A 16009-nucleotide genomic window follows, 5' to 3' on the forward strand; every position below is an offset into this window, starting at 1 on the left:
CTACTGTAGAAACATGACAATGCAACAATGCATATTTAGAGTAAGAAGGACTACCATTTGCCCCCATGGTTTTTTTTAAAGTAACAATAACAAAACTATATACATACATACATACATACATACATACACACACACACACACACACACACACACACATTTATATATATATACACACACACACGCACACACACATATACTTACTCAATTTCTAGTCATATAACAGAATGATTGACTTTTGTGTTGTCATACCAAACAATGACAACTCGCAACAACCCCTGACTTGGACTGCATAAAATAAACACATGACAGAATGTAAGCTTTTTTGATAGTGTTTTAAATATTATTCTGAACTACATTTGGAATTGACATTACACTGGCTAATTAAAAGATTTTACATAAAGTAGCTGCATAAACTCTTCATGAGCTTTCTTGGATTTGTAACTTTTAAACTCAGGCACAGTGCATCCATTCAGTCCAGAAATTAAGTCAGTCTGTAAGAATTTGATCAGAGGTACACACTGGGCCTAGTAATTCAGCGCAATGTCTAGGTTTATGTTGCTCATCTTGTTTCTTGGAAGCACAATTCAGTCCATTTGTCTCTACCCTTCGCTGCAAAATTTGGGCAATTTTGACATGAACATTTTAGACAAGCAAAGCCTCAAAGCTAACTAGGCAATAATGGTGGCAGGACAGCTGCTCACAAGATCCCTTAAACATACGGTGAAATTCAATAGCAGAAATATTAAATTTTGAACTGACAACTGTTTAAAATTGAATTCAAGTGCATTACCATTACACAATATGACCATATCCCAGGTACCAGGACTACATCGCTGTCTTAAGTGTGGCTAATGAAAAAAAAGACTTTAAAAATATTGAGGTAGTATTTAATTTTATTTAATTTTATTTATTTTTATTTATTTATTTATTTATTTATTTATTTATTTATTTATTACCCAGCTTAATATCAATACGTAAGCAGCGAAACTGTCTTCAAAATAATAACGTTGACATTTTTGGCATTTGTTTATGGGTGGGTGTTTGTGTGTAGGATCTGGCAAAACCCAGGACAGCCCCAAACCGGCGAACCTTGCGTAGGTCTGCTCCTCACGCATCTCATTCTCCGCAGAAGCTTTTTCTGTGGTAGCCGGTTAGCACGATGGCGAACGTTGCGGATACTAGGCTATACGACATTCTTGGAGTTTCACCTTCTGCCTCTGAAAATGAACTAAAAAAGGTATGGATCTTTTGAAACGAAAAGTACATTTGATGGAGTTTGGAGAAAAATTAGGGAGGGAGGTCACCAGTGTAATGTGGCCTAAAAACAAGCTAATGGAGGAGAGCTAGCTTAGTTTACATATACAGCTAGGCTACGGGTCTGCTAGCATGCAAACTAGCTAAAATACCTCATTGCAATTGGTTTTATAATCAATTCAAGCAACTAACTTGTAAATTTATGTTAAGACTGGTCAATTTGATCATTAATATATACGTCGGGAGGATGACCTTTGCCTGTCTAAAGAAGCAAATTAGTGACCACGAGTACTAGAGGTTGAAGGCTATTAATGCTAGATGACACATTCCAGCAAATAGTCTCCATCTCCATCTAGCGATGTGACGTTAGCTATGCGAGTGATCTAGTTAATTATGCCTAAAGTTATATCGGCGTGATTATGTTGTACCATTTTAACACGTACTAAGGCTTTATTTTGTTTGTCAGACTGTTTTAGCAAATGCCATAGATAAACTTGTGTGGTAGTGAGAAGCTCCCAGTAATGTCAACCACCGTGGAAACTCAATAAACAGATCTACATATACATATTTAGTTGTAGATATTATATGGCCCCCTTAATGTCCCCTCGTGTGACTCTTGAAGACAACATAGTCGCTGTAACCACAAAGGAGATAGATTTAAGATGAGTAGGTTTATTTTATTTATTTTAGCATCAAGATCAAGTTTCCATGTCTCATGATTACATCCAGACCTCTTTTTTGTATTGCTTGTTTATTCATTTATTTTTGTTAACTTCCAATATGCTGATGAATCAGTTATGTGAATTTCCATAATAGAAGTTAGAAAACATTTGCACAGTTAATTTTTTTTTAGGAAATTTTGGTATCTCCTTATATCACTCCATTTTTTTTCCAAACGTTTTAAGTTCTAAAATTTATTTTCAGTATAAGACCATGAATAATAAGTGAACAAACTGTTATAACTGTTAGAGTGTAGGTAGTAATGAAATGGACAAATTTAATAGGTTTTACCCATTATAGAAAATACTTCTGGCACAGAAAATTTGGTAAGAAACCAATTAAAGAAAATGGCATATAAATACAACGTCTGTTTTTCTAAAATGCAACAAAAATGTAAATGTATTAGTTATGAATGTATTTTTACTTTTATTAGATTTTATTGAAATACAAAGGAAATAATTTACATTATATTCAGTAGCCAGCTCCAAAGTATTTTAATTTCAAACAAATATAGATATACATGCCAGCAAAACATTTAAAAAGTGAGTTATATAGTTATATATACCAGTGTGTTGCATAGCCCCTCATTTTCTTTGCATGATGTACTCATTGTAGAACTGATGATGCCAGTGTTAAAGTTTTGTGATAGGAATCTGGGCCAATTCTGGTTGAATACAAGAATTTACCTGCTCAACAGACCATGGCCATCGTCGTTTGACTCATGTCTTCACGATGAGCCATATGATTTCAGTAGAAGACAAATCTTGGTTAGAAGTATCACAGTCAAGGACATGGAACTCTGTGACGCTGTGTTGTGAATTGTGCAGAGACAGTGGCATGATTGATGTTATATATATATATATATATATATATATATATATATATATATATATATATATATATCTCAATTGCATCTTATATTAGCCCTTTTACACACATCAGTCTTATTTATTAGGTGCACAAAAGATGTTCCTGTCATGATGCAGCGTTTCTCTTTCAGTAATTTACATATAACAGGAGGAGTTTCAGTGCTGTGTCACTGTGCACTTATACCCTGCAAGACGAGCAAAACACCATTGATTAATCGCATGAGTAACATCTTTTTTTTTTAAGAATAGTGTTTTATTCCATGCCAGTTCATCTTTACACACTGTGGTTTGACTATAGAACTACCTTAGTAGTTGTGATGTTCAGCCGTGCATCGGCTGGATCTCTGAGATCTCCCCAGACTTTGAATCTTTTATTTATGTTGAAAGATCTTAAGTTTTTTTTGCAATCAACAAATAATCAGCAGATAATTACCAATTATCTGCTACAATCAGCAGATAGTTACCAATTATCTGTTGATTGTAGATTTTTCCATTATATTCTGTTAATTGTTCCTTGTTCATAGTTTTTTGGGGGGATTTTGCTGGCATCAAAATCTATATATTATTTCATTTCCTAAATGCAGTTTAAGCTGTATAGTGAAAACATGGAACATTATTGTCCTTGTACTTGTAAAGGTTCAAACAAATTATGAATATAGCCTGTGTTCTCCACTCTGAAAACGTACTTTTCATGAATGTAGTCTGTATTTAGATTTTAAAATTGGGCCGCTGTAGCTCAGGAGAAAGAGAAATCGTCTACCAACTGGAAAGTTGGGGATTGATTCCAGGCTTCCCCTGACTACATGCTAAAGTATCCTTGGACAAGACACTGAACCTCAACTTACCTCCCGATGTGTCTATGGGGGAAAAACACCAAATGACCAGTGCTTGAAATAATTGTTTACCTTTATTGTATGAAACGTTAATGCACTAAAGTGATTTGCTATCACCACTATTTGACTACTGGGCAATTGAGTGCAGGTAATGTGCACAGAGTTATCCATGTTGATCTTTGATTTGTTACAGGCCTATCGCAAACTGGCCAAAGAGTACCATCCTGACAAAAACCCTGATGCTGGAGACAAGGTATGATGCTTCAGTGCTTGTTAACATTTACAAAAGTGCTAGTAGCAGCATAGTTACTCATATATTAGGAAAAACATATGATTTCAACTTAATTAGTCACGATCATGCACTAATTCTATTAGTTTGTGTCAAGATCAGAAACTCTTATAGGATTTTAGTCCATTTTTTATGTGTTTTTGTTCTGTGGCTTAAAGCCCCCAAAAATTCTGGTTTGTTGTTTTTGTTTTTTTTATTTTCTTAGAGGGCTCACATTTTTTGATTAACTGAATTTATTTAAATAGTGGTCTGCATCCAAATCTGATCACTCCTCATTGATTTTTCTAGTTTAAAGAAATTAGTTTTGCCTATGAGGTACTGACAAACCCAGAAAAGAAGGAACTTTATGATCGCTATGGAGAACAAGGGCTGCGAGAAGGAGGAGGTGGAGGACCTGGCATGGACGATATCTTTTCTCACATTTTTGGAGGAGGACTCTTCGGCTTCATGGGTGGACAAGGCAGAGGACGAAATGGAGGCAAGAGAAGAGGAGATGATATGGTACATCCTCTGAAGTAAGTACTTTACATTTAGGTATTTTGGATACTAAGTTGGGAGGCTCAGAAAGTTGAATGCTACTGTAACTTTTTTGTTACAGAGTTTCTCTTGAAGACCTGTACAATGGAAAAACCACAAAACTGCAGCTTAGTAAGAATGTGCTGTGTGGGGCCTGCAATGGGTGAGTCTGCTTTTCACGTTTGATATTTGTGACATACAGTATCTCACAGAAGTCAGTACACCCCTCACATTTTTGCCAATATTTGATTATACCTTTTCATTGGAAAACACTATAGAAATGAAACTTTTATATACAGAACACCAAACTATGGAAACTAAACTTTGATATTCTGTATGTCAAAGTTTCACTTGTGTAGTGTTGACCCATGAAAAGACATGATAAACATATTTGCAAAAATGTGAGGGGTGTACTCACTTCTGTGAGATACTGTATGTGACATATTTGTCATATGTTTTTTTTTTATATATTTATATATTAATATTAGGGCTGGGCACGTTAGTGCGTTAATGCAACAAGTAATTAATGCCGTTCATTTTTTTAAATCGTGCTTTTAAGGTTTTGTTTGTTTTTTTGTTTTTGTTTTTTTTTTGCTGGCCGCTGGCTTTGTCTCCCTTCCTTGCTGCAGCGGTGCATCTGATGTAATCAGGAGAGAGTGGGTTTATTAAAGTGATTTTTGGATGGCAAACTGTTACCAAAAGATAATGAGAAACTTTTTATTTATTTATTATTAGTTTTTTTTAAATAAATGCGGTTTTAATTTAGGCAAGACAGCAAAGGTAAGACATGTTTTCTGACTTTTACTAACGTAAAGCACAAATCGGGCCTTCTTCTGCCTCTGGTTTGGTTGTTGGTGATAAAAATGGTTTTGCTGAGCTGTTAGCTGAGATTCTGGATTTTCTGTGGATACCACACGTTTACAGTTACATACCTGACGTTACACCTGGAAACTAGATGTTAACCCCTTAACTCCCGGTAGCGGAGGGTGCAGGTGCAGAGGTTCAGCTAAACAGTTAAGCTAAGAAAAAAAGTTTAGAGAAATTATAGCCAGAAATCTGGATAATGAAGCACTGAAGGTGCATGGATGGAAGTTATTGTGCATATTGTGAATATTTCTCTCTCCCCACCATCTAGAAGCTGTGAGATTCTAATCCTGCTTTCTGTCTGTTCACCTGTGTATATATATATATATATATGTATATATGTATATATATGTATATGTGTGTGTGTATATATATATATGTATATATATGTATATGTGTGTGTGTATATATATATATATATATATATATATATATATATATATATATATATATATATATATATATATATATATATATGTATGTATATATATATATCTATATATATATATATATATATATATATATATATATAGACTATAAAAAACAGGGTAAAGGTGTGTAGATGTACAACTGTTCATGTGACTTCACCTTATTAAACAAGGTAATTGACTCACTCTTTCCATTTGCCAGTACCAGTGTACCTTAAGTGTGCTTAGACCTATATTTTAAAATTGATTTCATGGTTTAAACAGAAGACTGATAAAACAGGAAGGGATTACATTTGACTGTATTATAGGCTCTGGTGGGCTACAAATCTCAGTAAAACAAGACAATTTTCGAAGGGGGGAAAAAAGTTTTTCAGTTTTTGAATGGACTAGCCTGGCAGAGTCAGCCCCACATGCTGCTGGAGTGTGAGCTACCAGCCACCATAAAGACTGGTTTAAACAAGCATTTCATGTTCTCTTCTCTCTGTTTAAAGGTGCATCATTGCTGATAATGATTTTTCCATTTCAGAAACTCAGTATGAGATATTTCTATTATTGAACATGCATTAATAATGGAAGAAGTCAGCTGTACTCACTGTTACAGCACTGAGAACTGCCCTGTCCATCCAGGTCTCATGTTTGCAGAGACATTTGATCAAGGACTGAATACCAAATTGAACCTTTACCACTATGAAGAAAAAACAGAAGTTATTGGTTGCTTTGCAGATGACTTTTCTAGAAAGGATGTCATGTCTTGTACAAAATAGTTTCTAAAAAAAAAATGCTTGTTCTAACTGTTGACTTCCAGGCAGGGGGGTAAGGCAGGAGCAGTGCAGAAGTGTGTGGCATGCAGAGGAAGAGGTATGAGAATCATGATTAGACAGCTGGCCCCAGGGATGGTTCAACAGATGCAGTCAGTCTGCACAGACTGCAATGGAGAGGGTAATGTGTTCTTACTCATCCACATCCCAATAATGAAAAAATGGATAATGCACAATTAGAAACTAAACAGGCCCTAAAAATGCAATCTGTGTGTGTTTATTTGTTTATCCAGGTGAGGTGATAAATGAGAAGGACCGTTGCAGAAAGTGTGAGGGTCAGAAAGTGTGCAAGGAGACCAAACTTCTGGAGGTTCATGTGGACAAAGGCATGAGACATGGACAGAAGATCACATTCTCTGGTGAAGCTGACCAAGCTCCAGGTGTTGAACCAGGAGATATAGTTCTAGTGCTGCAAGAGAAGGAACATGAGGTACTCTGAACAAGATGGCTGCTGACATTGGTCTGAAAGCTAGGTTGAATTATTGCTACAAGGAGAACAATTGTGTAATGAATAAATTGTAATAGTATTGGAAAAACCTTTGCTCATGAACTAAAGTAACAAACTTGGGCTTTTAATTTAAAACAGGAATTTCGGCGTGATGGCAGCGACCTTCACATGGTCCAACGCATTGGCCTGGTTGAAGCGCTCTGTGGCTTCCAGATGACTGTCACGCACCTGGATGGACGTCAGCTGCTTGTCAAATACCCACCTGGCAAAGTCATTGAGCCAGGTAAGCACACTTGTTACATATTCATTTAATTTACTGCTCTTGTTACTTTTTCTTGTTTTGTTTTTTGCATTTATGCAACATTTCTATAGTTTTATTTAGGGCAATAATCACTACGAATATACAGGTACAGTTTAATCAGTTCCAACAAGAAACAGATGTTAATCAAGTAAAAAAGCTAAGTGAAAAATCATCGGTTATATAGCAAATTATTAATAATTGTTTTTCTTTGCCCGCCATTTAGAAGCTAAGGAGCACATTAATGTATATTTTTTCAGCATTGTGACAGAATTGTCTCTATTCTGAAGCACAATCTGAAGCGGAATTTACATTTTATGACAGTTAAAAAAGTGGCATACAACACTTAATGTATGAATATTTTTAAAAAATTAAGGTTATACTATTAATTTTTAAAGAACTTTCGTAACACATCTATCAAAAAAAAATTGAGTAACATAGTCAAAGCTTAATTTAAGGCTATCTGTATTACACAGCTTGTAAACTGAAAAGTCCAAAATGCACAAGGAAGACAAGACTTCATGTCGACTTCTAAAATTCTCATTGCATCTGGATGTTTTTAACCTGTTTATGTGGCAGGTTGTATTCGTGTGGTGAAAGGAGAAGGAATGCCTCAGTACAGAAATCCTTTTGAGAAAGGAGATCTATACATCAAGTTTGATGTTCAGTTCCCTGAAAACAACTGGATCAGCCCTGAAAAACTGAATGTGAGTGGCCATCTTAAAAAAAAAAAAAAACAGCTGAAATAATTGTAACATTTTCATTTATGTCTGTATATCTTTCTTTCAGGACCTGGAGTGCTTGCTGCCGGCTCGTGCTGACAATCCTGTGATTGCTCCAGATGCTGAGGAAGTTGATCTGACAGATTTTGACAAGAGCCAAGGTTTTGGGGGTGGAGCCAGGAGAGAGGCCTATAATGATAGTTCTGATGAGGAAGGGGGCCATCATGGCCCAGGGGTGCAGTGTGCACACCAATAGAAAGACTTATACATAGACTGGTACACCTTAAAATATAAATAGACAAACATCTCAAGTTCCATTACTAACACTTTTCAAAATGTGCCGCACCTACACGCACATTTCTCTCTTTTCATGAGTCCAGTGAAAAGGATATACACAAATATGATCCCTCCTCAGTTCCATGGTGCCCATAAGTCAGAGAGATCCTGGATGTGTGATGACTGTTTTGTGTTTATGGACATTTGTGCCCATCAATGTCTCCAGCAAGGAAGTAGTCTCACTATCAGATGTTCACTGGCAGAATCCAACTTGGACCTCCCTGATTTCATCATAAGCTTTTATCTTTTACTGTGGGAAACACCAGTCTAGTGTACAAAATGCAAATATTGTCAACAATCTTGTAAAAGGTGTAGTTTAGTCAGTCACATACAAGCGCATGTTGCTTCTTGCTGAAGATCTTGACCATGTAGATCCAGGGTCCAGACACTACAGAAAAATCTGTGACCACACCCATTTAAATTTATGATATGTTACTGCTGTCAGAGTACTCTGCTGCCACACAAGTTCACCTAATTACATCTCTGCATAGCCTGCTGAGAATTGAACATTTAACCCAGCACCACCTCTAAGGATGACCTGTCTGATATTGCAAATGTGATTTGCTGGTTCTGTTTGGTTTCTAGCTGTTACACCCATAGGATGTTACATCCCAGAGTATAGCATTTGTCCACTAAGGCACTATGGCTTTGTTTTTTTTTTTTTTTGTTTTGTTTTTTTTGTTTTTGTTTTTTTTTTTTGTCTGGAATTTAATCATCTTTATCCTTGTTGGTGTGAATGTTAGTGTGTTTGAAACCCCAAACCCTGAAGCTATGTACTCTTGATTGGAGTTGAGGACATACTGATGTGTTGTATGTGTGCAGTGCAGTGGCTCAGTGTGTGTGAGAGCTGCTGTAGAATGTTCTAGCTTTTTAGTGTGGTAGGTATTCCTGTTTTATGTTTAACTGCAGTGAGAGTGGACACCAAATATAGTCAGTTAAGGAAGAAAAAAATTGAATGTTTATTTGCTGAGAATCTCAGATGTAGACAGTTTCCCTCTACTTCAAGGACTTAGAGGTCCTCCTATGTTGCAGGAAAATGCGGGGTCTGCGCCTAAATCTTTGTTTTATACATATCTCCCTATTGTAGAGTTGTTAGCCAAAATTATGTTTATTCACTTGTGACAATTATTCCCCATCTCCATTTGCCTGCAGATAAAGTTGTAATCTATAGGTGCATTCAAAGTCTACAGCAGACTATTCACAACCCTTTGTTACACATGCAAGCTATGGCCGACATATGTTCACATGAAGGAAGATTAGTGAAACCACTGTAGACTGTTTACATACACATTTGTGACACATTGTGTATGTAATTTCAGCCACGGGTTAAATTCCACACAAGGGGGGGTCATGGGTAAATTACGTTATTGTTGATGCTATTGGTTGTCAAATGGATAAAATGTATAATAAACTATGAGTTTGTTGACACCTGTGTTGTTTCACTGTGGTAACCTGCATTTAATATGATCAAGAATGTGTAGTTTATTCATTTATCTCAAAGAAGGAAACATTACAGAAACAGCATGATGATTGAAAAGTGGTTTAGGAGAGTACAGTATTAGAAAACCTACATACCTCAACTATTAGAAAAAGTTGTATGTAGTGATAAACATGTTGGCTGGTATTAACAGTTTTGTTGTAATGACTACAATGCCATATAAAAGCTAAATGAACATCCTCCAAGTGTGATTCCATAATTTTTTTCTGGGAGATGTGGCGAAACATAATTTAAAACGGCTGTAGGGTTTCAGTTTGCTTCATCTTCTGTCAAGCTGCTGTGTCGAGCAACCGGAGCCAGGAGTTCCTTAAATCCTGCTGTGTTCCTGAGGAACAAATAGAAGCTGGTTCATATCGCTTTGCTGTTTTCTCAGTAATTAAAAATAAATTGTCAATTACCTGTCTCTTCTGGACTGCATGATATATGATCGCTCTCTTCTGAGCTGCTCCAGTCGCTCTCTAACAACAGTCTTCTGCTGGTTCTTGTCTTCCTAAACCAACAATAGTATTTATTCAAAGCAGAGCAGAAATATTGGCACAAGTGTCCTCATTGTTTAGTTACCAGTGGTAGATCTTGTGTGAGATGTCTTAGCCTGTCTGTGTGTTTAAGGCCAAGCAGGTCCTCTTCTGCTTTTCTGTTCTGGATAATTGAGAGACGCTCCTGAACCTGAAAAATAAACAATGAAAATCTAGATCTCTCTTCCAATAATTTGTCTATCTGCTTTGCTCACCCTGAGCCACTGTCTGTCTCTGTCTCTCTGCTGCTTCTGTTCAACTTTTCTTTGGATGTCCACCAAGTTGCGCATTGTTTTCTCCCTCTCCAGTGCAGACACTGGTTTTCTCTCTTGCCCCCTCTCCATCAGACTGGGTTCCCTCATTTCCTCGCTCTCTGAGAAACTACAGTCTGCCTGTAAAATGAGGAAAACGCTGGTTAGATCTTAAAATAAATGACTGAGTTGCTGGTAATTGAAATTGAAATGACACATTTCACAAAGATGCAGCGACTGCCTCACAGTTGAGTCTTTAGAATGTGTCAGGTCCTCATGGTCAGATAGTTCAGACCCTCTATGTTCCCACAGCTCTGACTCTGTTTCAGTAGGACACATTTCCACCTCAGTCTCATCTCCATCAGTGTTTGCTGTGTGATTGGGAATTCCAGGACAGAGGTCATCAGCATGCTCGGAGGAATCAGCTATGAGATGTTGCTCCATAGCCTGCCGGTTCTCTGCTACCATTGCAGCTGTTTGTTGGTCACTTTTGGATGCAGCTTGTTGCTCATGTGGTAGATCATCTATTGGTCTCATTTTCAAAGACAACTAAAACATAAAGAAGGGGAAGAAATATGATTAAATACACAAGAAAAGTGTTCTACACATTCCTGTAGTATGTTTTCTATTTTACTATACTGCTAATTTGTAAACTGCATCAAGGTGACATCAAGAAACATTTTATAACAGTGTTGTTCACCTCTTCTCCATCTTTGTCTTGAATTGTTTCCTTGCATTGTGTTGGCTGCACTTGGGTCTTCATGCTCTCAACATCCTGATTCCATTCTGTTTTTACATCTGCAGCCTCTGTCTCATAGTCTGGATCATTCTCAGGGCGTTTGCTCCAAGCAAGTGTGATCAAAGACCCCTGCTTCTCATAGCTCCGAGAGCTTTTGATAGCACTGGCCTCTTCTTCTTTACTGGCCAGGCTCTCATGAGCATTACCTTGTGCATTTGGTACACACAAGATTTCCAAGTAGGGCAAATCCTCCATGACATCTCCACAGCCTGTAGGAATGTAATTTGTATTATACCTTCAGCTGTGGGAGTGATTTTTTTTTATTTATTTTTTTTTTAACTCTGCTTGCAATACCTGAGCAGACATTTTGTCTGTTTGAGACATCTGCAGTTTGTTTGCTGCTGGTCCTTTTAATTGAATCAGCCATCACGGCTTCAGCCGATCCACTGCTGATGCTTTCAACTTGAGATATGAGTTGCTTGTTGTTGCTCTTTTCATTAAAGTTGGAGACTAGTATAGAGCCTGCTGTTAGCAGGGCATCTGAGGTCAGGAGGTGGAGCAGGTTGGTGAAGCGCTGGGTTTGAATTTCATCTTCATATTTATCCTGGAGAGCTTTGATATGCTGAGTATTCTAGCAGATGCACAAGCACAACTGTTACTAATTTGTGTGTCCGATGTTACATGAACTTTGTTTTGAACCAAACACTGTCTCGTCTCACCCTGTCTGCCAGGTCTTGCAGTAAAGCAACAGCTTGGACCTCTTGCAGCTCCATTAGATGGGTCAGAAGGATCCTAGTGCAATCTTTAAGCTTATGTTTGGACCATTCTTGGTTCATTTGGGTCTGAGGGTTTGTTTGCAGCTGAGCATGAATTTGTCTGAGCCTTTCTACACAGCCAGCCCTCAAAGTAACTTGCTCACTGTCTGTTACTGAAACAGCAAACAAGACGACAGATTGCAGCAATAAGAGGAATACAAAAGAAACTAATTCTGACAAATTGCTGCAAAAAAGAAAAAAAATTACCATCATTTGAAAGCATTGTACAACCTGACTCTTCCAAATCCTCCAGGGAGATCCCATGCACCAGCTTAACCAGATGCTTCCTCTCTTTCTCCTGAGTCAGCACCAGCAGCTGCAGTGCTGCCTTCTGTCAGAGTTTTTGTTCTGTTATTGATAAAAACATCTGCAATGCTCTCTTTTTATTATGTGAACCCACAAATGAAAACAGGGTTTTGGAGTGATGACATGGTGCATCACCTGTCCTTCAGAATCAGTGCTCCATAATTAGATTCACACTACCTGCTCAAGTGTCTTGAAGTTATTTTCCTCCCTTTCTCCCTCTTCAGCACAAAGCCACAGAGCAGCCTGTTCTTCTCTGAATGGACTGAAAACCTGTGGCCTGAACAGAGGGATGAGCTACAGACTGCAAGTAGCTGAAATTCATTCCGTTTTCACTATATGGTTTTGTTTTTACCATGTCTCCCAGGACTGCCGTGCTGCTAGAAGAGCCCTGTAGGACATTTTCTCCCGATGAGCTCGAAGAGTTGCCAGTCTGATGTAGAAACAAAGCAGTCTCAGACTCTCTCCCTGCAGCCTGGAAGATAAACATTAAATAAATCAGACTTTTTCCTCTCCTGGTGTCATGTTTAGAGCTATGTATACAATGTATAATTCCCTCGAAGCACAAGCAGACACAAGTGGCTTTCAATGTATTTACAAGTCAGCCATGTAGATATACAGTGTATTTGTATGTATTTACCGTTGGCAGAGGACTGCCAGTGTGTTTTGTTCTTGTTGACGAAATGTGTGCAGGTCATACAGGAGAGAAACAGCTGACCAGGACTGCTCCTTGAACTCTGGACAGCTTCTTAAAGATGTGTCCAAACAGGCCCTGCAGGAGAATATTTCTTTCATACCTGTGCATTAGCTGATGCATGAAAATTTTTACTTAAAACTTGACTTTAAATGCATGGTTGGAACTTTACTAACACTTCTGATGAGTTAGTTTTTTAGCTAGCTTAGTTTGGATTTTGTTACATCGCTAATTAGGATCTTAGTTATCACATGAATTTTAGCGATAACCTCTTAGAGATGTCCAAGTTCTGGTACATTCTAAAATCGAAACTGGATGGGAGCTGTGATTGGTTGTGGTGGGGGTGGCAGGGTGGGTGCATGCATGCTGTGTGTTTACGCGTGTGTATGAATGCATTTGAGAGAGATTATGATCAGGTGTGTGTTTTTAAAAAAGTTAGGTTTATACTTTGGTGTGTAAAGACTTGTTTTTAATCTTATAAAATAGTTTTTATGTACTCTGTTTTTTTTTATGAAATGTGCTTTATAGATTTGATTTGATTTGATTTGATTCAGCATGTCATGATATTGTCCTGTAAAACTTTAATTATTTTCTTATGCACATCTGTTAACTACATTTAGTGTCAACTAAAGAAATTCAAAGGGGATGTTTTCTTTTGCTTGTTTATTCCTTTTCCATGAGTGCACTTATGGGATTTTTTTTCTTTTGTTACTTATATTCTTTTTAAAGTGTAAGGTTCAAATGCTTCACAGAGCAAAATGGACAAAATAATATATGCTATGTGTGAGTTTAAATGTTTGTTGCATAGGCATATTGTTCGTTATAAATGAGGGCTGGGCCCAAAACTTTGCAATGTGTTCAAGTATGTTTCTTTTCCTAAATGCTGGGTTCATGAAGAGACACTGTGGCATTTTATCACCTCTTGTTCTTGATATCTCTTTGGTGATTAAGTCATAAGTCTCTATTGAGGAACAAAGATTTAAGTAAGGTAGCAATACTCTAAACGCAGGTTTGACTGGAGGGGGACTTTAAATGTTAAGACTTGCTGTATGTTTATATACTTGTATATCCTGAATGCTCCAGGTAGCTCAGCCAAACGGAGCATGTCAACACGTTCCAAAGCTTCCTCTGCAAAATCTTCCACCACTTCCACTTCCCTTTGCTGTTGCCATGGCAAAAGTGTTTCCCATAATCTCTGTGCTGAGAAATCACCAAAAAAAGAAATGAAACAGGATCACATCTGGACCATACTGCTGACTAGGCTGCACAGGAGTTAAGATGACATTGTTTGGTGTTATCATGACAAGAGGTCAGAGTGACATGGCCTTACTGTAATCCTCCTGAAGCATTTCCGTATAAAGCAGGTGCGCTACCACATCATACTTGACTTCCACCAATAGGAGAACATCCGACAAGGAGACACAGCCCCATGTCTGACCTGCAACACCTTGTTTTTCGTCCTGCCAGGGGGCAGAGAGTATGCTTTGCACGCCCTCTGATACCAATCTAAGGAGAAACATCAGCAATATGATTTTATTAAACAGGCGCTTTTGTGTGGAGGGTGATGTAAACATTACAAAAAGGTTCATTCTAATAATCAATACTTTCTATAAGATCTGTTCAATGACACAATCTTATTGGAATGCTTCAGTATCAAATGTTCTGTTATTTGCATGAATATATCTTAAACAAAACTAAATATGCAGCCGTTTTTGTAGCTTTGTTATGACTGACTCAGTAGCTGTAGCTGATGTTGAGCAGATTTACATAAATCTTTTTTTTTCATCATAATTAGCATGTACCTTTACACTATAATTGACATTTTTGCTACAGGGACTACTACAGAGGTTTGCTCTAGAGAAACGATCACGCCTTCCCCAAAGTACAGCAATAATGTAAAGTATTTCATGTAAACACATTTTTGTGCATTTCATTTGTCTACTTTGTGTCTCACATACACCAGTATTACCAGTGGGAAAAATTCATATGACCTGAGAATTTTTTCATGCTTGCTAAAACATGCTCACCTAGCCCAGCACTGCCCTGCTGCTTTCTTCAGCCTCCTCATGGTTTTCATTCTGCTCCAGAGCTCCCTTTTCCTCACCAGTCCTCCTATCTGTTGCAGGAAATAAAACAAGGTAAATAACAATGAACAGAGCTGCTGAGACTTCACACAGAAGAAATCCTGCTTTTCTGCAACAGCTCACCAGAGAACCATTCATTTGAATTGTGCATGGCTGTGAAGATCCAGACTCAGAGATGCAGACATTTCTGAAATTTTCAGGCTCTGCGCTTTGGTGTAAGCCTCCCATCACAGGATGAAAACTCTCTGCATTTAGTAGCTGAAAGTCCCAATACAGCTGAAGAAAATAATATTTGCTCTTAGAAGTAAATTTATACATTGAGATGCGTTTATGGGGATACATAAATGAAAAATTTATCGTACCATTCCTCTGCTTTCCCGCTCCTTCTCCATTTCTATGAGCACATCCAAAACATTTTCACCAGCACAGGACCAATTGTTGTTACCTCCTGCAATCTGAATCATACACTGCTACTCAAGTGCCATCAAAATGCAGCTGTTAAAAGATGTTTTTTTTTCACTAAACATATCTGAATTGTTACCTTCCTCATGGCTGCATGTGCTTCGCTGGTGTCGGAGGGAACATGAAAGACTTTGCTAAAGAGGAGACTCACATCTTCAGAGGAAAGCTCGGCTCCAGCGGACATGCCCAGGGACTGATATACAGCAGCAATACACTCCTGATACAAAGCACGAGCACATTCATTTTAACTTTG

General features: G+C 37.7%; 2 protein-coding genes across 2 annotated transcripts; one reads left to right on the plus strand and one right to left on the minus strand.

Moving 5' to 3' along the window:
- The first annotated feature begins 1088 nt into the window (after positions 1–1088).
- Positions 1089–10072, plus strand: dnaja2b (DnaJ heat shock protein family (Hsp40) member A2b). The gene is made up of 9 exons (XM_041997261.1): positions 1089–1237; positions 3870–3929; positions 4254–4480; positions 4564–4644; positions 6579–6712; positions 6825–7021; positions 7178–7322; positions 7917–8044; positions 8127–10072. Exons 1-9 carry the CDS (start codon positions 1160–1162, stop codon positions 8313–8315), a joined length of 1239 nt encoding a protein of 412 aa, XP_041853195.1. The 5' UTR covers positions 1089–1159; the 3' UTR covers positions 8316–10072.
- A 64-nt stretch (positions 10073–10136) lies between these two features.
- On the minus strand, positions 10137–14661 carry LOC121647643. The gene is made up of 14 exons (XM_041997259.1): positions 14541–14661; positions 14272–14410; positions 13157–13288; positions 12872–12991; positions 12697–12796; positions 12445–12544; positions 12118–12326; positions 11753–12029; positions 11360–11667; positions 10906–11208; positions 10624–10800; positions 10455–10559; positions 10292–10383; positions 10137–10218 (listed from the first exon to the last, which is right to left on the minus strand). The coding sequence occupies exons 1-14, from the start codon at positions 14557–14559 to the stop codon at positions 10143–10145; spliced, it is 2157 nt and encodes a 718-aa protein (XP_041853193.1). The 5' UTR covers positions 14560–14661; the 3' UTR covers positions 10137–10142.
- Positions 14662–16009: the final 1348 nt, after the last annotated feature.

The sequence above is a fragment of the Melanotaenia boesemani genome, chromosome 10, assembly GCF_017639745.1.
Source record: "Melanotaenia boesemani isolate fMelBoe1 chromosome 10, fMelBoe1.pri, whole genome shotgun sequence".
Lineage (NCBI taxonomy): Eukaryota > Metazoa > Chordata > Actinopteri > Atheriniformes > Melanotaeniidae > Melanotaenia > Melanotaenia boesemani.

Coding starts and splice junctions, on each gene's coding strand:
- LOC121647643 (XM_041997259.1), bottom strand. Junction 11,668..11,752: donor CAGACAAAATGTCTGCTCAG/GTATTGCAAGCA, acceptor ACATTCCTACAG/GCTGTGGAGATGTCATGGAG. Junction 11,209..11,359: donor AAGACAAAGATGGAGAAGAG/GTGAACAACACT, acceptor TTTATGTTTTAG/TTGTCTTTGAAAATGAGACC.
- dnaja2b (XM_041997261.1), top strand. CDS start 1,160: ATGGCGAACGTTGCGGATACTAGGCTATACGACATTCTTGGAGTTTCA. Junction 1,238..3,869: donor CTGAAAATGAACTAAAAAAG/GTATGGATCTTT, acceptor GATTTGTTACAG/GCCTATCGCAAACTGGCCAA. Junction 8,045..8,126: donor TCAGCCCTGAAAAACTGAAT/GTGAGTGGCCAT, acceptor TCTTTCTTTCAG/GACCTGGAGTGCTTGCTGCC.